The sequence below is a fragment of the Lagenorhynchus albirostris genome, chromosome 8, assembly GCF_949774975.1.
Source record: "Lagenorhynchus albirostris chromosome 8, mLagAlb1.1, whole genome shotgun sequence".
Classification (NCBI taxonomy): Eukaryota; Metazoa; Chordata; class Mammalia; order Artiodactyla; family Delphinidae; genus Lagenorhynchus; species Lagenorhynchus albirostris.
The window spans coordinates 5,946,684-5,973,510 of NC_083102.1; the positions used below are offsets into that span (position 1 = coordinate 5,946,684).

Genomic DNA, 26,827 nt, shown 5'->3' on the forward strand with positions numbered 1-26,827 from the left:
GGCGGGGGGTCTCTGTGGTCCGGCCGCGCCGGCCGCCCGCCCGCCGCCGCCGCCGCCGCCGCCGCCGCCGCGCCCTCGCTGCGCTCTCCTCGCTGGCCGCCCCGCGCTCGGTCCACGCCGGGCCCAGCTCCCAGTCCACGCCCAGAGCTGGGTGGGCAGAGTGGGGGGCGGGCCGGCTGGAGGGAGGGGCACCGGCCCAGCAGCTGCCGCTGCCTTCTCGTCGGCCGCAAACTTTCACAAAGCGGCGTGTCCGGCCTCATCAATCTCCATTAATAATAGTTGGTTGGGCTGCGGGGGGCGGGCGGGGGTCCCGGGCCGGCCGGCCGGGCCGCTGGGAACGGCTTCTGCGGAGGGAGCGGGAGCCGGGCGCGGCGGCTGCGGGCGGAGGGAGGAAGTGAAGCGTAATTTGAGGAAGATGGATGAGTCCGGAGGGCGACACCCCCAGCCCTCCCGCTCGCCCGCCCCCTCCCTCCTTATGAGAGAGAGAGGGAGTGCGGCGCCGGAGCCACACTGCGCCGAGCCCGCGCCCCGCCGGCACCTCGGCCCGGGAGCCAGGGAGCGAGCCCTGCGTGTCCGCGTGGGGCGCCCGAGCCGCGGGGCGCACGGCGGCGCTCGGAGGGGAGCGCCCTGGGGCGGCCGCAGCTCCGGGCACGATGCAGAGAGCCGGAGGCGGGGGCGCCCCCGGGGGCAGCGGCGGCGGCGGGGGCCCGGGCGCTGCCTTCTCCATCGACTCCCTGATCGGGCCGCAGCCGCCGCGCTCCGGCCACTTGCTCTACACTGGCTACCCCATGTTCATGCCCTACCGGCCCCTCGTGCTGCCGCAGGCGCTGGCCCCCGCGCCGCTGCCCGCCGGCCTCCCGCCCCTCGCCCCGCTAGCCTCCTTTGCCGGCCGCCTGACGAACACCTTCTGCGCGGGGCTGGGCCAGGCCGTGCCCTCGATGGTGGCGCTGACCACCGCGCTGCCCAGCTTCGCGGAGCCGCCCGACGCCTTCTACGGGCCCCCAGAGCTCGCTGCCGCCGCCGCCGCCGCCACTGCCACGAGAAACAACCCCGAGCCGGGCGGCCGACGCCCGGAGGGCGCGCTGGAAGCCGAAGAGCTGCTGCCCGCCCGGGAGAAAGTGGCAGATCCCGCACCGCCCCCGCCTCTGCACTTCTCAGAGACTTTCCCAAGTCTGCCGGGTAAGTGCCGGGCGACCAGGGCGCCGGGCGGGAGGCTCGTTCACCTGGAAGTCCCAGGCAGCCGCCTGCTCGGAGTCTCGGCACCTGCCTGGAGCCCTGGAATCCCAGACCCCCAGATGGCGGGTTCTGCGGAGCCACCTCCAATTCCGCTGCCGACGCGGCTCCCATAGACCCCAGCACCGCCGCCCCGCCGCGTCTCCAGAGTGCCTGCAGCCTCACCGGAGACTTGCCATCGCTCCCGCCAGAGCAGTGCCTTTCCTCCCAGCAGTCTAGTCCTCCAGCCTCAGCTCCTGCGTCTCCTTTTCAGAATCCCTTCATTTTTCTCCTCTGTTGGGAATAGAGAAGCTGCCAGTGTGGGATTCCTGGGGACACCAGCAAGACCCCTGGGTGAGGGTACAGTGGGGCAGCTGTCAGTTCATTAAGGGCTTCTGAAGAGACGATTGTACTGACCGCAAACGGGCTCTGTGAGCGCAGGGGCAGAGGGAGGGTCTTAGAGTGGTGCTGACGGTGAGGGTGGCTCTCTTTCTCTCACAGTTGTAGAGGTCACTTTTCATTGGCAGATTTAGAGCTAAGCCTTGAGGAACCAAGTAGGGGTCCTAAGGGAACATTAGCTAGCAGGGGGCCTAGCACTGCTGGACCAAGGTTGACTGGGAGGCCAAGAAAGAGGCTACAGGCTGGGCTGAGTTGGGTGTGGCCCAAACGCCTGGAGTCCAGAATCCAGCTAAGATTCTGGAGCCAGTGAGATTCAGCTAAGAGAGATTCAGGAATCCTGGACCCTCCACAGGAGGACTCCCTCTCAATAGAGGCAAGGTGTTTCCGAACTGAACCCTGTTGCGCATCAATCTAAACAGGCTTCCCTATTGATCCTTAACCTCCAGAAGCTGGAAAAGCTTTCCGCCATCCAGGAGCAGATTCAGGTGTGCTGAGAGCCAAAGCTTACGCAGTTTGGTGGGTGGGCCCTATTTAAGAAGAAACGGGCTGCCTGCAAGTGTGGCGATCCTGACGAGCTTAAAGCTCGTTAGCGGCAGGATGAACCTGCCTCCGCTTAACCAGGGTAGCAGGTGGAAGTGACCTAGGAGGCCTGGGGGCTGACTCTAGTGGAGACAGGGAGGAAAGCCAAGAGCCCTTTTGTCCTTTGCCGGCAGAGAGCAATTCCTGAGGATAGGTTCCTGGGCCCTCTTCCAGACCCCAAGGGCTGCTGTAGAGTCCGCCTTCCTCTTCTTTGCCCCTCTAGCCCTGGGCACTTTGGCTTTGGGGATTCAGCTGTTGGGTTTTTTTGTACCTGGTTGGACCAGGAGGAGCCAGTGACTGACGTCTAGGCAGCATCTCCTGAGGAGGACCTAAAGGAAATGACAGAGCAGCAACTGGAAGGTGGGAGGAGATGCCCACAAGATGAAAGGGGCCAGAGTGGAGGGAAGGAGGGGCAGCTGGCAGGAGGATGGGAAGAGGAAAGGATCAGCGGGATGTTTTGAATAGGGTGGTCCTAAGGCAGAAAGGAGAGCGAGGCAGGCGTCAGAGGGATGGCTTTGGAGGCAGTGGGAGAAGCAGACACCCGAGGAAGAGATGAGCTGAGCAGGAGGAGAGAGGAAGACACCCCAGTGGAGGGGAGCTGGGGGGATTATCCCCAGACCATGGGAGAACAAGCAACGTGTCCTACTCTTTCAGGTTCCCCTCAGTTCTTATTTTGACCCATTCATATAATGGGGGCTCTTTTCTGAAGCAGATAGAATATTGGCAGTAAAACCAAACAGAGAGAGAGAGAGAGAGAGAGAGAGAGAGAGAGAGAGAGAGGAATAAACAGAGGAAAAGAACAGAAGAGAAATATTGAGGAATAGAATAGAGGAAAGGATGAACAAATGAGCTGTATACCCAGATTATCCAAAGAGCATATGAGAAAGGAGAGGGCCACCTCTTGGAAGAGGCATGTGCAAGGGATTTCTAGCGTTGGTGACACGAAAAGGGAACAGTATTTCTGGAACAGAAGTGTGTGTGTATGTGAAAGAGTTCTGTCTTGAGAGGATTAGGAAGGAACTAAATACATATACTAGTAGGAAAGAAGGGAAAGTGTCAACACTAGGAGTAATTTTTTTAAAAAGGTGTTTCAATACTGGGAGTGAGAAGAAACTGGAAGTTATATATAGAGAATGCTGAAGGAAAGATCTTCATCACTGGAGGGAATATTGGAAGCAGTAAAGAGATTGTACTTTGTCCTTGGAGTAAAGACAAGGAATTTCTTTGCTAAGAACGATGGGAAGGAGGCCTTACAGAGGAAGAGTTCTGAGAGGTGCTGGCATGAAGGCAGTCATTCACTGGGAAGAGATACACATAAAGGGTTTACAGTGGGGCTTGCGGGGCTGAGCAGTGAGGAGAGGTGTCAGAAGGAACATTCGAAGGGGATGATGAGTGGGAGGGCTTCTCTGTGACCGCAGCTTCTTATCCCTCTCAGCGCAGACTCTCAACCCTTCCTCGCCGCTCCCGTCCACCTTCCCAGTCTTGATTTTTCCCTAACGTAGTCAAGAAAAGACATGGCAATTCCAGAAACGTTAGACATCACATCAGTTTGGGGAGTGATGACACATGCATGCTGAAAGTGGTGGGAAAACAAACACTCCATCTGGGGAATTGTATTAGAGTATTTAGCATGAAGTGAGAGAGTTCTCAGATTGAATAAAGGGGTTGAAACCTCAACATAGTAGAGTTTGGAGAAGGAACGACATTTTTAAAATGACAGGGGAAGGATTGCTGTCCTAGTTTGAATGGGTGACATGAGTCTGAAATTATTAATTTACATTTGTCTAGCGTTTTACAATTACTAGCCCTTTTAATGAAATTATAGTGAAGATAGGCCAATTTGGAGAACGGTGAGCAAAATTCTTTTTTTTGGGAATTAGAAGGACTATTTCTAAAAATTTTTCTGAGAGTTGAGACAGATAGCACCGTACTAGAACTGATGAAGAAGGAAACAGAACTTTATTATGATTAGATGGCAGGGGTAGAAGCTCTATTAGCAGGCAAAAAGAAATACTGTGTACAGAAATAATGGGGTAGAAAAGGTATTGAGAATGGTATATGGAAAATAATTCTAGGTTTGGCGTGTGGGAGCAGTGGGGGTAGCTGGGAGAGGTGTCCTAGGAGGAGTGATAACAGAGAATTTTGAATTAGTAGGGAAGATTTAAAAGTCTGAATCAACAGAAGCGCCCAGAGTAGTGCTGTCTAGCAAGTCATTTATGTAATTAAAATAATTTTGCTAGCCACATTCAAATAGTAAAATGAAACAGGTGAGACTAACTTCACAGTATATTTTATTTAACCCAGCGTGTCCAAAATATTATTTCAGCATTAATCAATATAAAAACTTTCATGAGCTGTTTTATATCCTGTTTTCATACTAAGTCTGAAACCCAGTGTGTATGTTACACATTCAGCACATCTCAATTCAAACTAGCCCTGTTTCAGGTGGTCCATAGCCGCATGTGGACCATATTCGACGTATCAGATCGAGAGAGTTGTAAGAACAGTCACGTGAAAGTGATGAGGGAAAAGGAGCTTTGAAATGGGTGGATAGTGAAGTCCTTGGTGTATTAGGAATACGGAGAGAAGAGAGCAGTAAGCCCCAAATGACAGGAAAAAAGAGAATTCTGCCTTGAATGGGACAGGGAGAGATGACCTTGTGTGTGAAGGTGTGTGTGAGCTCTGACAGTTATCAAAGCTAACTTAAGGATGTGGTGTGAATACACATCACAGAGAGGACAGGTGAAGAGGATGCTGTGTGCTGGGGAATGATGAAAAGAGCTGGCCATTTGGAGAAATGCAGGAGAAAACTTTAAATTGCAGGTGTCTAGAGCAGTGATTCATTCAGGGAGAAGAGGGTTGGATTGCCTGAAAACAAATAGTTAAGAGCTGAGGGATGGTGGACACTCCATATGTAATTGTTGGACTGACGGTACAAATCCAGTGAGAGGTTGATATGAAAGATAATGCCAGTACTGAGCATGGTGAAGAAAAGAACATTTGTGGTTGAGATGGTATAGAAAAGAGAACATGATGGGACAAAGCTGGGAGATGGCAGTGTAGTGAACATTATTTTTTAAAACTAAACCGAAAAAGATGTGCTAATTTCTGAAGAGAGATTGGCAATGATAATGGAAATCATGCGAGGAGACTAGGGAAACTTCCTGGGAGCATGATATCTGAATGCTGATTGCTGTAAGTCAAGTACCTGGTTATAGCTAGCGAACATTGTAGATGACCATCAATTTCTGAATAGGTGTCCATTATGACAAGATATATTTACTGAGAGAAAAACAGGAAGGGGTAATGTGACATGGGATCAGAGACTTCTGTTGTTCGAAGCAGGAGGAGCTTTTTCTTGGGAGTGATGGAGAGCATGTTTTCCTAGAGATTTTGAGGAGGAGTAAACAGGGAGAGCGATTGCTCCATTGACACGTATAGAAAGGCAAATATTGCATTAACTTAATGTGATGGAAGGAACGTCTACTTAGAAGTCGTGACACATGGGTCCAGGTCTCAACTTTGTCAATCATTAGCTGTACAACTTTGGCAAGCCACTTAGTTCAATTCAGGGAACGTTTATTGTGTGTCTGTTATGGCCTTAGTATTGTTTAAAACACTACAGGAGATTCAAAGTCTTATAACTTCTCTAGGCTTCAGTTTCCTCACCTGTAACATAAAAGCTTTAGTTCAGATGATTTCTTTTTTTTTTTTTTTTTTTTTTGCGGTACGCGGGCCTCTCACTGTTGTGGCCTCTCCCGTTGCGGAGCACAGGCTCCGGACACGCAGGCTCAGAGGCCATGGCTCACGGGCCCAGCCGCTCCACGGCATGTGGGATCTTCCTGGACTGGGGCACGAACCCTTGTCCCCTGCATCGGCAGGCGGACTCTCAACCACTGTGCCACCAGGGAAGCCCAGTTCAGATGATTTTTAATGTTCCTTTCACTTTCATAGAATTAAAGCTTATTTCTCTAGACTCAGTGTTTAGTCGGGCTGTTAACACAGACTCCATGGACCTCCTGTGAGGAGATCTGTTAATTATGGGTGGGAAAAAAATTACATCTTTATTTCTACTAACTTCTCACTAAAATTTGGCACCTCCTGTAATTATGAAGGTAGGCCAGAAACCATGGTAGTTTCCCCAGTACCTGAGATTTTTGTCACAATAGAAATCACAGATATTTTCATAGAAATTTACAATCTTTGGTGACATCTTGTTGTTTAATGATTTAGGAAAGAAACATAAATTATTCTCAAATGCATTTAAAATATTTGATAACTAGATTTTATGTAATTGGCTTCTAACGTAATCCTGTGTGTTTTATGTTATGCACCTAAAAGCATTATTCCAAGAAGGGGTTCACAGGCCTTGTCAGGCTGCCAAAGAGACCCGGTTGAGAGAGAGAGATCTCAGAAATGACAGCGGAAAACGTTACTGGAGGTTTGGAATGCGATCCTGAGATGCCTTGTGCCACAGTGAAGGTAGCACTTGGGAGGGTTGGAAGACAGAGGGGTCTCTGCTGTGACAAATGCAGCTATGGAGGTACAGATTCTAGCTGGTTAGGAGCATAATCCTTAGACTCAGAGTGATGGCATGAATAGTCGGTACTGGGAATAACGGGAGAGAGGCAGTAATTGGAATAATGAGCGGGAAATGTTTTAATTGGAAAGAACGAGGAACATAATCTAAGCAAAGTGCTTTGCATTGACAGTAATGTTACTCTCAATGCAATACAATGGGAAGCTACAGGCAAGGATTTTGCCTTGGAAATAACGGGGAAAGAGGATCTTTGCAGTGAAACGGATTGGGGATTAGGAAACAGCAATGAGAGAAGCAGTGGGGTAGATGTACAAAAAGAGAGAAGCTTAAATGGGAACGATGAGAAGGAAAGAGTTTGCTGGGGGAGAACTTTTACCTAGAGGGGATGGGAAATGCCCCAGGCCGGGGCCGGACAGAGGAAACCCCTCATCTGAAACAGTGAAAAGGACAGAGCGCTGTATGCCCGTGGTGGTGCCCACGGCTGTGATGGTGATAAAGGAGGCCTGGATCGGGAGTGGTAGAGAAGAGGTTGGGGTTTTTCACTGGCGATACGATCATGCTGGGAGAAAGTTACAGCTTAGAGTAATGTGGAAGAAGTTTTGATGTGCTGATTGGGAGAGTGCTAGGGAAAAGAGATGCTTGCATTTGGAGTGATAGGAGAGTGACCTTCACGAGTTGAATTAAGTGTTAGTAGGAAGAGACAGCACTGTATGGCAGGTAGTCATGAGGCAGCGCCTTCATCCCCTTCCCATCATGGAAGGGAAAGGAATACTCTTCCAGTGATGAAATGAGAAGTCTGTATTAGAAGCAAATGCGGGAGGGGGGGAGGGGGGGTGGGCGGGTGGGCGGGGGGTAGGGGGGAGGGCTGGGGGCGGGGCATGGAGTGCGGGGGCTGCTGGGACTAACAGAGACTAGGGTTATGAGGAGAAAGCACTGGGGGTAATGGGAGATGGATTTCTTGACTGTGAATTATGGAGGAAGTGGTATTAAAGTAGAAGTATTGGGTAAGCTGGAACTCTGTATTGGAAGCAATGGGAAGAGAAGTGATGCAACCGTGTACTAGGAGGGAGGAGGATGACACTATCCCAGGAGGGAAGGGAAGAAGCACCTTGTGCTGGAATAGGTGATGACTATCCTATAAATTATGCGCAGATACTGGGAGTATGGAACTGATTGGTCTTGGCCAAATCACACCTCTGTGTGTCCCAGCTTCCTCATCAGTAAACTTAGGGGTTTGAATTAGGTGATCTCTAAGGTCGCTCCAGCTCTACAATTCTGTTTTTATCTGTAAGGATACTTTTATTAATGAATTGTTCCCTTAAAAAAAAGCCATCCTGAGCAAAGGGATTGGGAGAAGAGATTCTGTACTTCTCAGCGCTGAGTTATCGGGGTCACTGACGAGGAGGCGCCTGGGATGCCTACATCTTGAGATGAAATCAGGGCTGGGCTTTAGGATGGAAAAGGCCTCATCATCTGGGATCCGGATGGTGTTACCTGAGCTCTGGCCGTTTACAGCCATCATACTGAATGAGGGAAACATTTGATAAAGGTGGGGGTAGATCTTATCTAGGCCAAAGAGATCGGGGATCGATTGTGACCGAGTTGACGTGGTGAGGAAGGAAGCAGTGCCCAAAAAGAAGACTTGTGCTGTGAAATCAGTTCCTGGTCTTCTGTATTATTTCTCCATCTGGTACAGAAGTTATGATAGGGTGATGGTGGGTTTCGGTCTCTTTTTCATTCAGTGATGACAGAGATGTGGTGTCGCCCAGAGGAACGAACGCAGGCTTTGGATGCAGATCTAGGCACCACCCTTTTCGTGATCTACAGCAAAATACTAACCTCTGCAGTCTCCGTTCTCTCACCAGTAAAATAAGGGCAACAGTTCTTACCTCACAGAGTTAAGGATTAAATGAGAAGATATTTGTCCAGCATCCTAAAGTAATAGGTGTGCAAGAAATCCTGTGTTGTCCGTGTACTGGAAATGGATGGGAATTAAGCTTTCCTGGGAGTTAAGTTGGGGAAGACCTCTTTACTAGGAGTTGTGATGGGTGGCACTCTCTGTACTGAAAAGGACAGATTAGAAATAGCGCTGTGTTCCGAGAACTGGTTGTATGGGACTTGCCGGGAGAGAACATTGCATGAACCTAATACGGGTAGATTTGGAGTTTTGTCTTTAGCTCTTTCTCCCTCTTTTCAGTTTTCCTGTCTCACATTTTGGTGAGACACTCTGTGTAGACACTCTGTGGACATGGCTGCCCAAAGCCCTTCTGTGTGCCACTGGGGCCTGTACTTCCCTTCTCTCTGTTAAAACAAACATAAAACCCCAAACAAGCAAGAAAACACCCCTCCTTTTTTCTTCCTCAGAATTCCTGTTCCCTCATGTATCTGATCTCAGCTCAGCGTTAGGAGCACAGCTATTGGATTAAAGTAATTCACACTGGATGGATTGTGGAGATCTTTTAAAGTCCAGATACATTTCAGACTTGTGAAGTTTTCGGCGGCATTATCATGACTAATTTGAGGGATGACCTGGGTTTCTTTTTGGAAAAATTATTTCCGATGGGATTGGTGTGGGAGCGAGGTGGGGAGGCTTGCCCTCCCTGGAGTCACGCGAGTACTGTCCCTTCTAGTTAGAGCAGTGTCCGCAGTCAGAACTCTTCGGGTTGCTTGTGACAGTAGCTCAGCTCTAAATTAAGCTAAAATGGGCATTTATTGATTCACGTGGATCCAAAAATGCAAACAGTGTCGTTAGGTCTTTTTTTCTTGCTCTCAGTCTGGCTCCTGTCTCTTGTCTTTGCCTCATTTTCTCCTGATGAGAGGAAGGGGAGGACACAAGCATAAGCAGCGCTAAATTCTTATAATCCCAGATCAGGACCCCAGTGAATTCTAGCACGTGTAGAATCCTAGGACAGCTGACTCACTAGCTCGAGTCCAGTCCCCAGAGAGACCGGATGTGCGGATTGGTCAGCTCCAGGTCACCGTCCTTGTGGTCGTGAAGGTGGAGAAATGCAATTGACAGCCCCCCTCTACTGGGCAGTTGATGGGGAGCAGTGGCCAAAGGAAGGGGATGCCATCAGTGAACAGGCAGGTAAGTGGTGCTGGGCAGGCAAAAACAAACCCTGAACAGATGTCTATCAACCAGAAACAAAGAAAAGAATGTGCCTTTAACTCCCTTTCAGTATTAGGGAGGAAAGCCTTCTCCCTGGCTCGATAAGCAGTGCCAGGGGTGCTGGATACTGGGAGTGAGGCTCTGAGAGGGTTCTGTAATGCGGAGGGCAGGCAGAGATGCCGGTGGGAGGAAGATGTCTGTTCCTCAGTGAGGCTGACTCCTGGACAAGGCAGAGCTGTCCTTGAGGGGTGAGAGGCGCTTGTACAGCAGAAGCTAGAGAAGATTGGTATTAAAACTGTTTCCATAAATGGGCAGTATTATTCTTTAAATGAGAAAATACATTTCTAAATAAAAGAAATGGTGATGGGCTTCCCTGGTGGCGCAGTGGTTGAGAGTCCGCCTGCCGATGCAGGGGACACGGGTTCGTGCCCTGGTCCGGGAAGATCCCACATGCCGCGGAGCGGCTGGGCCCGTGAGCCATGGCCGCTGAGCCTGCGCGTCCAGAGCCTGTGCTCCGCAACGGGAGAGGCCGCAGCAGTGAGAGGCCCGCGTACCGCAAAAAAAAAAAAAAAAAAAGGTGACTGGTAAGATTACATCATACAAACAAATAATGACAGAAGAAACAGCAGAAAGATTTGAAGGGAATTTTGTCTTGGGAACGATGGGAAAAATAGCCTGTGAAAGGACAAAGGTGGAGTTTGGTGAGTGAGGCCTCTTCTGTGGTGATTTTAAGAATCTTCTCCACGAAAGGTAAGGGAAGATGTTGATGATTAGGCTGGAGCTCTGGGTGATAAGTGAAAGGGATGCGGTCTAAACTAAAACCGGGTTTGAGAGGAAGCCCACTTGTCTGATGAGGCATCTGGGGAGGGCTTCTACTGCAGGTGGAGGGAAGAGAAGATATTGTACTGGAAAGGATGGGAAGAGCACTGATTGGAGGTTTAGGAGACCAGGATTCCAGACCTGGCTCTGTGCCTAGCTGTGTGCCTGGGAGAAATAATTTCATCTTTGTTCTTTTAATTTTAAAAAATTTTTGGCTGCATCAGGCCTTCGTTGCTGCACGCGGGCTTTCTCTAGTTGCGGCGAGTGGGGGCTACTCTTCGTTGCGGTCCATGGGCTCCTCATTGCAGTGGCTTCTCTTGTTGTGGAGCATGGACTCTAGGTGCGCAGGCTTCAGTAGTTGTGGCTCGCAGGCTCTAGAGCGCAGGCTCAGTAGTTGTGGTGCACAGGCTTAGTTGCTCCAGAGCATGTGGGATCTTCCCAGACTGCGGCTCGAACCCGTGTCCCCTGCATTGGCAGGCAGATTCTTTTTTTATTATTATTTATTTTATTTATTTATTTATTTTTAACTGCATTGGGTCTTCATTGCTATGCACGGGCTTTCTCTAGTTGCGGCGGGTGGGGGCTACTCTTCATTGCAGTGCACGGGCTTCTCATTGTGGTGGCATCTCTTGTTGCAGAGCACGGGCTCTAGGCACGCGGGCTTCAGTAGCTGTGGCATGTGGGCTCAGTAGTTGTGGCACGCGGGCTCTAGAACGCAGGCTCAGTAGTTGTGGCACATGGGCTTAGTTGCTCCGCGGCATGTGGGATCTTCCCGGATCAGGGCTCGAACCCATCTCTCCTGCATTGGCAGGCGGATTCTTAACCACTGTGCCACCAGGGAAGCCCCATTTCATCTTTTTGAAACTCAGTTTTTTCACCTGAAAATAAGGTTACTAACCTCCCATTACTACTACTAATAGGTCAGCTGTACTTCAGTGAGTTGCTCAAAGATGAAGGAATAATTGTGAGAGTGCTTGGGAAAGTTAAAGGTCATACAAGGGTGCTCTTGGCAATGATGATGTTAATATGCCATGAAAGGAGCTCTGAGCTTGGGGCGGTGGGGAAGTCGCCATGAACTTGTCATGAAGGTGGGAGTGATGTAGAGGAAGTTCTCCTGTCCATTTGGAGTAAAGAATGCTGAAGAGTCATGGGGAAATGGGAGAGAGAGAAAGTGAATTTTCCTTCTTGTACCTAAAATTATAGGAAGGAGTAGTAGCATAATGTGGGCATGAAATTAATGAGGATGAATGAAAAGCACATTGAAAGTGGGCTAGTTGCCATCAAGGACGGGAGAAAGGACCGTCTCCAAAGGAAACAAAGAAATAATTACGCACTGGGCGTGTTGATGCAATGAGGGTGGTGGCAGACATGCCTCTTTTTTGAGGGGTGACCTGGGTTTTTTCCCACTTTTTTACCCCACCCAAATTGGTTCTGTATTCAGGAAGCTGGGTAGTTGTCCGGAGAGTGGTTTGGGGTGTGTGAGGGTAGTGGCTCTTTAAATGGAGGGAAGAGAAGACAGAACTGAGTGTAATGGGGGAGAGGCTTCTCCTCAGTGCGTAATGAAGACTGTGTTTTATGTCAGCTGGACCACAGCAGGCTGCGTGAGGGCCGAATGGCACAGGGGCTCTGTCTAAAGTGGTTCTCCAGTCCTGGGGGTGGTTTCCGCTCCACTACCCAGGCCCAGCATCCTTGGTGACCTCAGCCGCAGACGCCCTCTCTAGATGGTACGAGTCTGGTGCTACTTGTTCTTTCTACTGGAGAACACCTACCACGGATTCTTTTGCCCTTGATTTCTTCCCCAGTCTGACCTGACTCGTTACCAAGTTAGGGCTTCTCCTCTCGGAAGGAAAGCCCCTTGCAAGGGTGCCCCTGGAGTCTGAGTGCTTCTCTCTGGGGTGGAATGACACCCCTGGAGTGGACTCTATAAGTAATCATGGTTCGAACCCTGCGATTTCTGCTTCTTAGGATAATAGCATCTACCAGGAGAACTCTGCATGTTTCCTAATAACCAGTCTGCTTCAGTGTCATTTCCCCTAGATAGACGCCAAAGTCTTCACAGACTGTAGACTTACCCACAGGGAACAAGCTGAAAACAATGTACTCTTTTTTTTTTCTTTTCTTTTATCTTGGGGTAGAGTTGATTTACAATGTTGTGTTAGTTTCAGGTGTACAGCAAAGTGATTCAGTTATACATATACATATATCTATTCTTTTTCAGATTCTTTTCTCATACAGGTTATTACAGAGTACTGAGTAAAGTTCCCTGTGCTATACAGTAGGTCCTTATTGATTATCTATTTTATGTATAAAACAATGTACTCTTATATTACCAATAATGTCATTTTCATACACAAAGGACAGAACCTCTCTGTTTGGCCTACCTTCCTACCTAGCACAGTAAAATTGTTTCCAGTTAAACATTTTTCCTTTTGCTAGAATTTTTCTCATCAGGATCATTATTTCCCATTGAAAATTTTCTACGTCTTGTTTTGTTGATCAAGTTTTTTTGTTCACGTCAATCAACTATAGCATCTGCAGTTAGAAATGTACTTTTATGGACATTATATCTACCAGGTCCAATTATTCTAAATCAAAGGTTACAAATAGGGGGCTTCCCTGTTGGCGCAGTGGTTGAGAGTCCGCCTGCCGATGCAGGGGACGCGGGTTCATGCCCCAGTCCGGGAAGATCCCACATGCCGCGGAGCGGCTGGGCCCGTGAGCCATGGCCGCTGAGCCTGCGCGTCCGGAGCCTGTGCTCCACAACGGGAGAGGCCACAACAGTGAGAGGCCCACGTACCGCAAAAAAAAAAAAAAAAGAAGAAGCCATTGGGCTTCATTAAAAAAAAAAAAAAAAAAGTTACAAATAGAAATTTTATCAACAAGATGTGCTTCTGTCAAGTTTTAGCCAAAACCATTTTTCTAGGCGCCATCTTTGTTTTGAGTATATTTACTATTAGTATGCATTATGAATTGGATAAAAGAAAATAGTTTGCATTTATTTTTTAGCTCATTCGTGAGAAGAAAACAGTAAAGCTGTTTCAGGATCGCTGTATTGTAAAGGGTCGACCTGCTGTGCTGCTCGTCGGAGCCCTCACAATAGCTTCCGTCACTTTGGGCCTTGCATTCTAAAGTGCTCCATCTGTCGGTGGAGCAGAGAACAAACAGCAGGGCTGCAGACGCATCACTGTTCAGGGTGGAAAAATGTAGGGCGTGTTGGGTTTTTTCCGAAAGCTTTTTACTCTCTTTCCCCCGTGCCCCGGTGTTTTTCTGTTTTCTCCCTAAACTTTTCAGCCCTTTCAGGTTCTCTGACTCATCATCTACTTCTTCTGCCGCTATGTCTGCCCCCCTCGTGCCCTAGTCCTCCTCTTGCTGTGCCTTTCCTTCCCCCTCCCCCTCAGCCTCACTGACGGCCCCGGACCCTCTCCTCTAAGAGCGGAGCTGTGTTTTCCCCTGTCGGTTGCTTTCATCTATTTCCCCGCCCCCACCGCCTTAGAAGAGTTGCTTATCGGAGCCCTCAATGTCATGATTCTAAAGGCTCAGCGGGGCACTCTGCCCCTGCCACTCAGGACCCCACCGGGATCAAGTAACTGAGAGAGGTTGTGGACCTGTGCTTCTTATTTATATGGCTTTAAAAGCGGCACTGGGAGTGGCGCACTCGTGTGGGCTTGATTTTACGGAATCTGTCTGAGGACAGAGGGATGGATGGTTTGATCTCAGGAGGGCCCTGCCAGATCAGGAACCTGGGAACCTCATCTCAGTCATCATCAGTTTAGATTTACTGGACGCCCCCTGGCTGCTTGGAGCTGTGCTAAATGATTTCATCCTTCAAGCCCTGAAATCCAGTTTCTGCCTTTTTAGCAGCTGTTTAAAGTATTGCAACACTGGGCTGAGTTGTAACAAGCTTTTGTTATTCTTTCTGTTACTCTTTACTGCAAACCATGTTTTAAAAATCAGAAATTAAAAGTTAGAGGATTTAGTAATGATGTTGGGGGTTGTTCTTGATTTCCTTTAGCATAAGATCCTATAGATTCCTACCACATATGGGTTCCTCTACAGCGAATGTGAGATCAGAGGGCACACTGAAAAGTGGGTAGAATAATATTCATGGAGAGAATGTCTTATGCCCGGAGCTGGGGTGAGGGAGCAGGGCTGTAGGGAATATTTTAGGAGAGGCTTGAGAAAGGAGGGACAGAAATGGAGAGGGAGAAAGTGCTTGGCAATAGTTTCTTTCATTCAGTCAACAAATATTTATGCAGTGCCTACTCTGTGCGGGTAACTTTCTAGATGCTGGGGATACAGCCATAAATATAAATAAAATAAAAAATGGTTACCTTCATGGAGCTTATGTTCTAATAGGAAGAGACAGCCAATAAAATAAGTTAATAAAGTTAGTGACACATACTATAGCAACAAGTAAAGCAGAGAAGGGAGATTGGGAGTATTGGGAGTTTTAATTTTAAAAAGGATAATCAGAGAAGGTCTCATTGATAAAGACCTGAAGGACATAGGGAATGAGTCAGTGCAAAAATCTAGGTGAAGAATATAGTGTTTCAAACAGAAGAATAACTGGGGCAGGGGTGGGGGGAGGGGCAAAAGCAGGAGAAAATGTTGATGAACCGGGTAAGAGACGAGGGTGACTCGGGCTAGTTGGACATAGAGGAGGTGGTGAGAAGTCGGGTCGGGCATGGGCGGGGAGAGAGAGTGAAGGTCTGGTTTGAACAACACGGAAGACGGAGTTACCATTAACCGAGATGGGAAAGACGGGGGCTCAGATGGGGAAGGACTGGCTCAGAAGTCTCAGGAGTTCAGTTTGGGACACATCACGCTTGAGTCCTGGGGAAGAGGAAAATGGTGTGGGAAAGAGCCCTTAATGACGTGAAAGGGGAACCCAAGGATCTGAATCTTGCAGAAATGACAGATTTTGGCTAGATAAGGAAGAAAGCCCGGGGTGGTGGGAGGCGAGCATCATGAGGGGTACGTCACCTGTGGACAGTGGCAGTGGATGTATCTCTTGACAGCTCACAGAGCTGGGTGCCGGTGGAGCCTGGGTGGGCTGTTAGCGAACGAAGCCCACCTGCCGGTGGCAGCAACGAGCAGGGACAGCGTGGGAAGCCTGGGTGAGGCTAAACCAGGGTGCGCCACGTGGGTTTTGCAAAGGTCAGATAAAGCATGAAGCCCTCCAAGAAGAGGCAGGGGCTCAGGCATAAAGATACCCCTGGGGTGTGAGATGAGAACACTGACTGAGATGGAGGTGGGTGATCTGGGCAGGGCCTGAACACTGGCCTCTAAGGAAAATAACACAAACGTGGCTCCTGAGGAAAAGGAACAGGTGTGGCTTGCATCCGTGAGGGGAAAGGACAGCTCTGGGGTCCGGGAAGGGAGCTGAAGGTGACTGGTCTAGTCCTGGAGGCCCTGAGCAGTTTTTGCAGGGGGGCAGGCAGATGGCAGGGTTTAGAGAGGAGCTCCAGCCAAGCTCTGAGCATTGGGATGCCGTCCAGCCGCGCACACACGTGCACAGCCCCGTTCTCTTATAAAGCATTTCACTGTTGCCCCAAGTCACTTAGCTCTGGGTTATAGTCTCAACCTCAGTGTGCTTAGGAGTGTACACGTGACATGTGGTGGTGTGGATAGATGTACCGCCACGTCTGCAAAGTCCTCCCCCCTTTACACAGTGAAGTCCACTGGTAAGGAGCTGACTGTTCAGTTTACGGATTACCTGTTTTGTTCTCTTTTCTACTGGTTGGTTTTCTTTTGACTTTTTGTTGCTCCACTGTTTATTGGTCCTTTGGGCAGAAAACAAGGGAGTTTGTAAAACTCAAACACTGAAAACCTTCGTAATGCATTATTTGCAGTCCTGACAAAAGTGTCAATAGGTAAGATTAAAACCAGTGGCTGAATTAAATTTTAGAATTATGTATGGATGAAAATGTTTATATGCCTGGGATTACAAATGCTCAGTCGTCTGCTGAGTCAAGATTTCTTTCTCCGTTTTCCTCTCTGTACCCCCCCTTGCTGAACTTCTGTTTCTCCCTCCTCCTTCCATACTCCCTCCAGGTCCCTCACTGACACCAAGCTCAGGGTCCTCAGGATTCTGAACTTGGGCAGAAAGCAGTTGTTCGTGCTTCTCAGCAACCTTGGCTGGGAAAGAGGGAGGGTGGAAAAGAGATGATGTCTTTTTAAAGTTAAGGAGAAGGACTGAAAGGGTCCTGGAGGGCTCAGTAATTGGACGAAAAATCCGGCAACTGATAAGGTGGCGTGCGGCGGGGCAGGCTCCCTGCTCTGGGCTGGATGGTCTGGTAAAGGAGAATTGGGGAGGTGGGTACAGAAACCTCCTGACTCGCAGGTGCGTGGGCAACACTTCTTGGACCCCGATTGCGGCAGGGGGAGGGACTCAGATGACCCTGAAGTTTCCATCTGGAAATGAGATTCTGAGATTCCAGGACTTCACTGGCGGTCCGGTGGTTAAGACTCTGCACTTCCAATGCAGGGGGCACGGGTTCGATTCCTGGTCGGGGAACTAAGATCCCACATGGCATGCGGCGCCGCGGCCAAAAGGTTAAAAAAAAAAAAAAGATTCCAGATTTAGGGAAGAGGGAAGGGAGGGAGGCGTGGAACAGAGGTGAGCACGTATCCCTTCCCACTAGGCCAGCGAGGAGTCCTAGGAGAATAGCAAAGGCTGCAGCTGTGGTCTCCCCCTCTCTCCTGCAAAAGTGAACTCCCCAACGTTGCTCACTCCTGCCTCTAGCCACTGAAAGGACCCCAAGCCAGGTTCTGCACTGCTTCCCTCTGGCCTGCGGCTGCGCCGTCGGGGTCTGGAGGGGGCGTCAGTGAGTGGCAAGCCCTCGGTGTGGGTCTGGAGAGGGCCGGAAGGGAGCGGGTAGGGGAAGCGAGGCCGCAGGGGTGGGGGGTGGCGGTGTCACAGTCCTGGGGACGGTGCTTTTCTGATCCATGCCCGTTGCCGCCCCCACTTTGCGGAGTGAAGTCTGTGCTGGTTAATACCTTTCTTCCCATCTCTTTGTCTTCCCGAACCTCTTCCCACCCCCCACCCCGGATGTCTCCCCTCCCGCCCCGTCTCATCCCCTCCACGTGTGTGTCTCCTCCCGCTGTCGTGCGGTCCACGCCTGGCCACGGTTCCACGTGCCGCCTCCAACCTGTCCGCCTTCTCCTCGCCGCCTCTCCCCCACCCGCTGGCTCTCACTCCCCCCAGCCGAGGGGAAGGTGTACAGCTCGGATGAGGAGAAGCCGGAGGCGCCGGCGGGAGACCCAGCAGGCAGCGAGCAGGACGAAGGGGGCTCGGGCGGTGACAGCGAGGACGACGGTTTCCTGGACAGCTCTGCAGGGGGCCCCGGGGCCCTCCTGGGACCCAAAGCGAAGCTAACGGGAAGCCTGGGGACTGGAGCTGAGGAGGGGGCGCCGGCGGCGGCGGCGGCGGGAGTCGCGGCTCCTGGGGGCAAAAGCCGGCGGCGCCGCACAGCCTTTACCAGCGAGCAGCTTTTGGAGCTGGAGAAGGAGTTTCATTGCAAGAAATACCTGAGCTTGACCGAGCGCTCCCAGATCGCCCACGCCCTCAAGCTCAGTGAGGTGCAGGTCAAGATCTGGTTTCAGAATCGGCGGGCCAAGTGGAAGCGCATCAAAGCTGGCAATGGGGGCAGCCGTTCTGGGGAGCCTGCAAGAAACCCCAAGATTGTCGTGCCCATACCCGTGCACGTCAGCAGGTTCGCGGCGCGGAGCCAGCACCAGCAGATGGAGCAGGGCGCCCGGCCCTGAGGGGCTCCCGGGGACGTCCTGAGTCTGCTCGGAGACTGGGCCAGGGTCCTGGGGACCAGAGGGGTTCCCGCTGTGATTCTGCCCTCGGACGGCGCTCAGTCGGCAATTCACGTAGCTCTAGGGGGGCTCTCCTGGCACTTGGCCCTGAGCCACTCCAGAGACCCCCAGGACTGGGGCTTCAGGGCTAAAGGGGCTTTAGGTTCTTCCTGTCGAGGAGCTGCTGGGACTGAGTTGGACCCCTAGGGCTCGGCAGGTTCCTGGCTGACGCCCTGGAATCGCTTCTGACGGGGGTGGGAGGAAGCCGGGGTGAGGCCTAGCCAAGCTGATGGCGGCTCCTTATTTATTTTGTGTGGAGTTTGTATATATGGAGCTGTCTGCCTCTGTCTGTCTGCACCCCTGAGAGGGGCTGGGGAGCTTGTGTGTTTCCTCCATCCTCAGCCAGTTTGGTTCCGTCTCACTGTCCCAGGGTGGGTACCGCCTCGCCTGTCTATAGTACAGGACGCGCAAAGAAGTGAAGTGGAACTGTCACTAGCCCGTTAGAAACCCTTCAGCACCCACCTGTCCTTCCTGTAATCTACCTCCACTAACATCCTCTCCCGCCGCAGGTGCTGCCCACCGTCCCCGCCTCCAGCTCTCACGCTCCTGACGCGGCACCGCTTTTCTCTTTCCCATTAAACAGGCAAGCTTCTGCATCTCTGTTTTCTGCTCTTTGCAAGAGTTTGCAGACTTCAGTTAGAGGGTTCACTCCCTTTTGTGTTCTGAGGGGAAATGAAGTACTTGACCCTAGCTTAGATGGGGCGTGTCTGGCCGTGTCTAAGTAGGTGGAGGTTATCAGTCGTGTGAGGGACTGGGGCCGGCCGGGGGCTCACCCCCATCACCTGGGAGCCCATTAATAGATCCTCTCCCGTGTAGAGGACATGGCAGCTCAGTCCATCTCTGCTGCTTTTTGATATTCCAGACATCAGGGCCTGGAGTAAAAAGACTCATTTCTAGTGCTCTAACAGCATTAATTGTGGTCTCCCCCCACCCCCGGCCCCACCGTCCATTGCACCGTTTACGAAGCTTGGGATCCCAAGTCCTCTTCTGCTATAAAATGAGTTTGGTTGAGAGGGCCCACTGCGACCTGGACGAGGCAGGAATGTGTCTGACGGCTCTGGAAGGGTGTGTGCTGTGGAGGAGGCTTGGGGGTTGGAATTCTGTGAGCAGATTAAGGAACAGCGTTAATGGTGGACGAAGTAAACATACAGACATGAGGCTTCAGGGGCACTTGCAAGAAACAGAGTAGACCGAGAGGGAAACGAGGCAAGCTGAAGCTGTTTGCCATTCCCCCACCTTCACAGACGGGCTACCATCCTGGACCAGCTGTGGAGCCAGGCCGCACAGGCATCGGGGGGACAGAGTTACCACAGAAACCAGCTGAAGTCGGTATCGTGGTTAACGGGGCTTCCTGGGAAGAAACAGGACCTGCATTGAGTTGGGAGGAGAGGTGGAGTAGAACAAAAAAAAAAAATTGGCTGTGAGTGAGGCCAGGTCAGAGAGGGGAGGGAAGTCCAGCTCAGTCCAGCCCCCGGCCAGCTTCCTCACCTGCGTCAGAGGGCACCTTGCTGTGGTTCCCCATTCCTGGTTTGCAAGCCAGCCGCTGTCTAGTTGCTCACGTCTATTGCCTGCCTCTTCCAGTGAGACCGAGACAGCCCTTCCCTGGCAGCTCTTTCCTCCTAGCTGGTTCTGGCAACCAAACGGAACGCAGCCTGGAGGTGTGACTGGTCACGAGCAATGGTGACACGGCGCCCTGGCTGGGACACACACAGCCGGGTCCTCGCTATCTTTTGGCTAAATTCCAGCAAGGCTGGAGAATCAGGCTGAAAACATGTAGTCCAGACCAGCCCCATTCCTGATCTAGATCAAGGCTGTCTGCTACCTTTGACTCACCCACATGGGGAACCTACAGGGTGAGATTCTTTTTCGGAGAGAAGCCAGGCAGAGGTCGAGGATCCCAGGAGCGGCTGTCTTGATGCCGGGAATCCGGGTGGGTCCGCACGTCTAGCTGGGCTGGAGCCGAGGCCCCCTGGCTCTGCCCCCAGTGAGGGGAAGGGGGGGCGGGGAGAACTAGCAAGACCAAGGCCTCCATCTGCCCGTTTGTCCTGCATTTACCTCTGAAGCCTCCTAAACTATACCAGGCAGCATTCAGCCACCCAAGGGGCTTCTTTTCCTTGGGGAACCTGGAGGTGATTATTGCTAGTATTTTCTGAGCCCAGGAGCCCAGTCTCACACACACCCATGGCCCTGTCTCTATTCTGCCCTTATCCTTGTTTAAGGCTCTTGTCAGCCTGGCGAAAGGACCAAGACAGTAAAATCTGGTTTCCTCTCTGAATAGCTTTACTTGGCTGATTTCCCTACACACAGGCAAGGGCCGTGCAGAGCGCCAGCCCGCCACACCCAATGTACAAGGGCCACCAGCAGAGCAGCTCCAGGAAACGGGGGAAGCAACGGGCTCCCTAGGGAGTAGGGACCCTAACTTAGCAGTTCTCACCCTTCAAGAACAGGTACAGAGGGGTTTCTCCCAGGTTTTATTTCTAGAATAACTAAGGGATAGTCCAAGGGAAAAGCAGAAGCTCTGGATTCTGCCTCCAGTTTGGCAAGGGGTTGCCAAGGGGGCTGTTCTGCTGTCAGTGACCCACCCCCTCCCCTCTCCTCAAACGCAAAGCCTAGGGATGAGTTCCTCAGAGAAGCGCTGCCACTCAACCCATCCCGTCCTCAGGACTCTCCCCCCTGGGCACGGACCCGCGTGGCTCCCTGAACCCCTGGCTGTGGGGCTGGTTCCCAGACACCTAGGAAGGGGGGCTGTGCTCCTGCCCTCTCTGCGGGTGAACCGTGGGCAGCTCAGCTGTGCTGTGAGGTCACTGGACAGAATACTGATGAAAATGAGGAGACCCACAGAAAGCCATTCTGAGGGTGGAGGCGGCAGGGCAGGGGGGCAGCAGCAGGAAGCTTCGAGTGGGGAGCACGGAGCTCGACCCTCCTCCTGGCAGGCTCGACCCTCCTCCCGGTGCTGCTGAGAAACTCAACTACGCCCCTGGCAAGAGAGGGCTGAGAGAAACGCACGTAGGAGGCTGGGTGGGGGTCACCTAGCCTCCAGCCTGCCTCCTGGACGGGGGTGGGGGGGTGGATGGGGTATCCTAAAGTAAAGTACAGCAAAGATGAGAGGACAGGGACAAAGGAGAAGAGAGAGATGAGAGGGGCATTTTCGGAACGGCAGGGAGATGAGAGGGGAGATGAAGGCCCCACACACACAGTCTGGTTTATTGGCACATCTCACACACACCAAATATGTACACAAACATAAATATTCCAATGTACACATTTACATGGGACTCGCAGGTCACTCCCCCCAGCGTCTGCCCCACCCAGGCTCCGTTTTAGGAGGAGGCTCCCAGGGGGCCGGCACGAGAAGGCAGGAACCTGGAGGAGGGCGAGGTCCTGCCCCCCTCTCCTCACAGCACCGCCAAAGGGTCCTGTCCCTTCTCAGTGGCGCCGGAGGGCAGGGGCCAGACCCCTCCGACCCCTCCGCTGCAGCTCCAAGCCTGGCGTCTCCTCGGACCCTTCTGTGTCTCCCGTTTAGTTCTTCCCTTTGGCTCTTCCCGTCTCCTGCTCCTCCTCCTCTCCGCGTGTCCCTGCTTCTCAGTCTCTGTGTCTTTGTTTCTCCCAGCGCCCGTAGGGAGGTGGGTCCCCATGCCCTGGAGTCCTTGTGGCCCCTCTGCCCTCTTCCTGGACCTTACAGGAGACTAGGGCTTCGGTGCAGCTCAGCGGAGGTGCTGCTGCCGTTGGCAGGCTCTCTGCTGGGGGTCGGGGCTAAGCTGCAGCCCTCCCCGGGGCAGCCATGCTGGATCAGGATGTCTGCGCACTCCTGGCTGCCGGCCCGGCGAGCATAGGCCAGCGGGGTCAGGCCCCGGGCGTCCCGGCTCCTCACGTCCACCCCGTACTGCAGAAGAAAGCACGGTTGGCACGGTTGGCGGGACACGGCGGGAAAGGTGTGGGTTCCCGGGGAGAAAAGGGAGAGGCGGCTCTCAGAGGGCTGGGGTGAGGAGGACGTCAGGGAGGTCAGGGGCACCTGCGGGGCGGGAGCCCCGACTCACCCAGATGAGCAGCTGCGTGAAGACGACGTTGGCCATGGCGCTGGAGAGATGCAGGGCCGTCCGCCCGTCCCCGTCCCCGTAGGTCTCGTTCACCTCTTCCTTGGACCCGTGGGCCAGGAGCATCACCAGCAGCCGCAGGTCGTCTTCCACCACCGCTCGGAGCAGCTGCTGCCCCAGCGGCACATCCGAGCTGGGCAGCGGGGCCAGGAAGAGCTTCTGCTCGTACTTGGCCCGGATCCAACGCTCCTTCTCCTCTCTGCGAGCACAGGAGGGGCCGGGCCGGGGGTCACGGGGGTGAAGGGGCCGCAGAGGCGAGCCTGAGGGACCCGGGGGCGTCAGGGGGCAGCGGGCGGCACAGAGGGTGTGGAAGAAGTGGAAGAGAGCTCCGGGGGAGGCCCCTGGGGGCCGAGAGGGCAGGAAGATTCCCGGCAGGGCGCGGGTGGCAGCTTATCTGGCCCTGCAGGAACAAAGGAGGCGGGGGCCCACACTGGGGGCCCACGCACGACCCTATCTACCACCCATTCTCCCCATCTCAGAGCTCAGGCCGTGGCCTTCGCGCCACAGAGCGATAGGGCCCTGCGCATGCGCCTCCCGCTGGCCCCCCTGACCTGCTGATAACGCTGAGAAAGGGCCCGTTGTTGTGAGGCGCTGAGTGACAGGAGGGGGAGGGGCACCCCCAGGGGCCCACTGCCAAGCAGAGCAACGCCGGGCTTTAATTAACCCTTCCAGCCCTGTCACAGCTGCCCGGCCCCACCCCCAGTTCTCCCCACCTGGCAGGAGCGCCCACGTCCCCGCCCTTGCCGGCCAGCGCCAGGGCCCCCGCCCTCACCTGCAGGCGTCGGGCCCTGGCTTCGCGTAGCCGTCCAGGGCCCCCTCCCAGACACTGTTGGCCAGGGCATTGCCCATCGCAGTCATGACGGCCAGCAGCTCAGGTGGCCAGTCATCGAGGTCGAGGGAGCGGACCCGGGACAGGTGAGCCCCCAGATGCCGGTGGGTCCCCGAGCACTCGATGCACATCAGGGCGCCCAGGTTCAGGCTGGCCCAGTCTGGATCTAGGTGCGGAGAGGAAGCAAGATGAAGCCCATGGGCAACCAGAGCGAGACCACCAGGAAAGCCCTCCGTGCCGCTGTTCTCGGCCTACGAGAGGCCTCCTGCAGCGCTTCCTCCACAAAGCTGGTCGCGCTTTCTCTAAGCCACCCACAAGCCCGGCCCCGCCGGCCCGGCACTCACTGGGGGCGTCGCAGTCAATACAGAAGCTGTTGCCACGGACGGTGCGCACGGCCTGCACAGCCAGAGCTGCATCCTGGTTCCCCAGTCGAGTCTGCCTCGGGGGGAGACGCAGGGGTGGCTGGTCAGTCGCGAGGCCAACCTGGGACCCCACCCCACCCGGGCCTCCGGGCCAACCTTGTCCTTGGCGCTGCGGCAGCCCTGCAGGCTGGCGAGGATCTGGGCCTGCACGCTCTGCACCCACAGTTCCCGCTCCTCTGCTGTCGAGGCCTCGAAGTGCCACGTCTGCCCGGTGAGGGACACCACCACGAACTCGAACGGCTCCTCGGCCTCTGCGGGCACAAGGGCGCGCGCCGGCGTGAGGGCAGAGGGCCCCTGCCGGCTCGCACGTGCAGGGACACGCCCGCCACCACGAACTCGAACGGCTCCTCCCCCTCTGCGGGCACAGGAGCGCGCGCCGGCGTGAGGGCAGAGGGCCCCTGCCGGCTCGCACGTGCAGGGACAAGCCACCCCAGCCTCGAGGACCGCTCTCTCCAGGGCACCTCGCGGGGAGTCGGGGGCAGAGCGCCGTGTGGAGCCCCCAGACCTCCGTCCTAGCCGCCTGCGGAGCCTGGGAGAAAAAGGTGGGCAAGCGAGGCTCTGGCATCCCTGGCACTGCTGGGAATGGGTCTGGAAAGCAGAGGGTGGCTTCCTGGGGAGAGCAGAGCTGAGTATCTGGAGGATGTGATGGGGCGTTAGGAGACGGTGCTGGGGGGGCGGCGAAGGCGGGGGTGGGCACCATCCGTACATGTCAGCTGCAGCCGCCTCATTTTGCAGCTCATTAAACCCAATATTCCTGACGGCGTCAGCGTGGGGCTCCTGGGAGCCGGGCCCCTCCCCCGCTACCCTGGCACAGGCAGGCAGGGAGGGCACGGGGATGGGGAGAGGAGGAGAGGCTTCCTCCACAGACTAGCTCGGATGTGTGAGCAGATAGGAACCTGAGGACATCTGCAGTGACAGACACTTCCCAAGCAGTGCAGTGAAGCTCTTCCCAGCTCTGCTCCCCCAGGCCCCCCAGGAGACATCACGTGGATCTCCCTCCCGCCGGTCACCGCCCCGTGGGTGAACGGTTCCTAACAAGCAGTGCGAGGGTGTCTGCGGCTGGAGAGACAGGTGCCTGTGAGGAGGCCCAAGTGAGACCACACGTCCTGCCAGGGCAGCCTCCCGCCCCAGTGACACTGGCCATGCCCTCCCCGCCCACCCCCACCCCCCGCCAAGGGAAGTCCTCCTGGTGGGCTCCTGCTCTAAGGCGCCCTTAACGGAACTGTCTTCGTAGAGAAACTGGTACCTTTCTTTCCCCAGGCTCCACCATTCCACCTCACCTCACTTCCAACCATCTCTGAACTACGTAACGGTGACAGTCTGTGGGGTTCAGTTCCCTGGTACAGGTGCACCCCGTGCCGTGAGCGCTGAGCACCCCTGTGTCACCGGTTGGCTGGGAAAGGTGGCTCCTTCCCTTAGAGATGATCGCCCCCACCGAGCCACGCCCCTAACCCTGACCATCAGAGTATAAACCAGCAACTGTGCACCCATGTAGGTTAACCTTATTTAGGAGCAAGGACGCTCCAACCACTGAGCAGAGGCACATTCTGAAGATACTCGGGAAGATCAGAGAAGCAGCGCTATGATTAATAAGGGATTACGAGAAAGGACCTGTGGAAAAATAGCTGAGGAGCTGGAATTCCTCAGCCTGAAGACGACTAAGGAGAGGCTCCGCCGAACACGCACGCGTGTGAAGCACCTGTTTCGCGCCCAGCACTGCTTAAACTCAACGGGTGACACGAGAGACACAGAAAACACGGGTCCTGCCCGCACCCCCTGGGAAGAGCTGCGGGGCGAGTAGCGGCCTGCTGTCTTCTACCTTCTGTGAGAATGAAAGAAGTAAGCTCGCGTTTTCACAGGAAGGCGCTAAGTTAGGCAGAAGAAAGAGCTCTTCTAAGATACCAGGTTGGGGTGACCAGAGCGGTGGAGCTGCTTTACTGGAAATTACTATTAGAGAGTGCTTTCAACCTAATACAGAAAGGGGGACCCTTCAGGTACTATCCCCAAGGCCCGCTGCCCGCCTCCTGTGCCCCGTTTCCCTCGCGGGTCCCCCTAACCTTCAGCAGCACCGCTGGGGCCGTCTGGTCGGGGGGTCCCGGTGCTCTTTTTCCTCCGGTGCTTCTTCCGGTTGGAGTGGGGAGATGGGGGAGGCTCCAGCTTGGGGCTGGAACTGAGCACCTCGGCTGGGCCACTGGCTGGTGAGGGAGAGGTGGAGAAGTGTGGGGGAGGGGAGGGGCCAGCACAGGCCCTGCCCCGGGTGCTGGGGGCTCCACCCTGAACTGCAGCCGGGGCAGGGGGAAGGGGGGCACTCCCGCCCTGTCCGCACCCCGGGAGGGCTCTGCCCACAGGCCCCAAGGCGCCCCCGGCCTTGGAGGAAGGGAGGGTGGAGAGGAGCGTGTGGGAACCGCAGGCAGGGCAGAGTGAAGGTGCGGAGGGAACCGGCTTCTGCAGCCTGGAGGGCGGAAGGCGGCCGGGGGCTGGAGAGCCAGCAGCTCCGCACCAAATTTATCCTCAATCACACTCCCCGCTCCTCACAATTAATAGCAGAATTAGAAACAATCAGGGAGCTGCCTAATTACTGTCAATTAGAGCGCGCTAATCAAGCTCCGTCTCCCACACCCCGCCCGACGCGCACCACTAAATGTCAAACTTCATTAGAGGCAGACACGCGCCCGCCCTCCCTGCCTTCCGCCTGCCAGACTCAACAGAGGGGCCCCACCAAGGCCAGCACAGGCCGCAGGACGGTGACCCGGGAAGGGCCCCTGGCTGCCCTCTGGGGCCTGTACATCCACCGGCCGGAGGCCTGGGCCTGGCCGGGCAGGTGACGCAGGCCCGGGGCCGTGGGCGCCCAGCCGCTTCCTGCTGTCAGAGCTCAGGCCGGGCCGGGCCCATTCCTGCTGGGATGCGGGCCTGGGCAGGGTCTCTGGGAGGCAAGTCGGGGAGGAGAGCTAACGCGCTGCT

The 26,827-nt window shown here is 54.1% G+C and overlaps 2 protein-coding genes across 8 annotated transcripts in view; one reads left to right on the plus strand and one right to left on the minus strand.

Annotated features, from left to right (window-relative positions):
* The first annotated feature begins 638 nt into the window (after nucleotides 1-638).
* GBX1 (gastrulation brain homeobox 1) lies at nucleotides 639-19,330 on the plus strand. The gene is made up of 2 exons (XM_060156344.1): nucleotides 639-1,179; nucleotides 17,866-19,330. The coding sequence occupies exons 1-2, from the start codon at nucleotides 654-656 to the stop codon at nucleotides 18,423-18,425; spliced, it is 1,086 nt and encodes a 361-aa protein (XP_060012327.1). The 5' UTR covers nucleotides 639-653; the 3' UTR covers nucleotides 18,426-19,330.
* Nucleotides 19,331-21,666: 2,336 nt separating this feature from the next.
* Nucleotides 21,667-26,827, minus strand: part of AGAP3 (ArfGAP with GTPase domain, ankyrin repeat and PH domain 3) — a 56,417-nt gene continuing 51,256 nt past the window's right edge. For 5 of the 7 annotated variants that reach the window (XM_060156347.1, XM_060156345.1, XM_060156346.1 and 2 more), the window contains 6 exons: nucleotides 25,924-26,061; nucleotides 23,963-24,117; nucleotides 23,789-23,879; nucleotides 23,388-23,610; nucleotides 22,559-22,814; nucleotides 21,667-22,404 (listed from right to left, as the gene is read on the minus strand). In XM_060156347.1, the coding sequence (XP_060012330.1) occupies nucleotides 22,198-22,404; nucleotides 22,559-22,814; nucleotides 23,388-23,610; nucleotides 23,789-23,879; nucleotides 23,963-24,117; nucleotides 25,924-26,061 (1,070 nt within the window). In that variant the 3' untranslated portion in view covers nucleotides 21,667-22,197. The remainder of the gene's footprint in view (nucleotides 22,405-22,558; nucleotides 22,815-23,387; nucleotides 23,611-23,788; nucleotides 23,880-23,962; nucleotides 24,118-25,923; nucleotides 26,062-26,827) is intronic. The other 2 variants (XM_060156349.1, XM_060156348.1) reach the window with 1 other exon arrangement.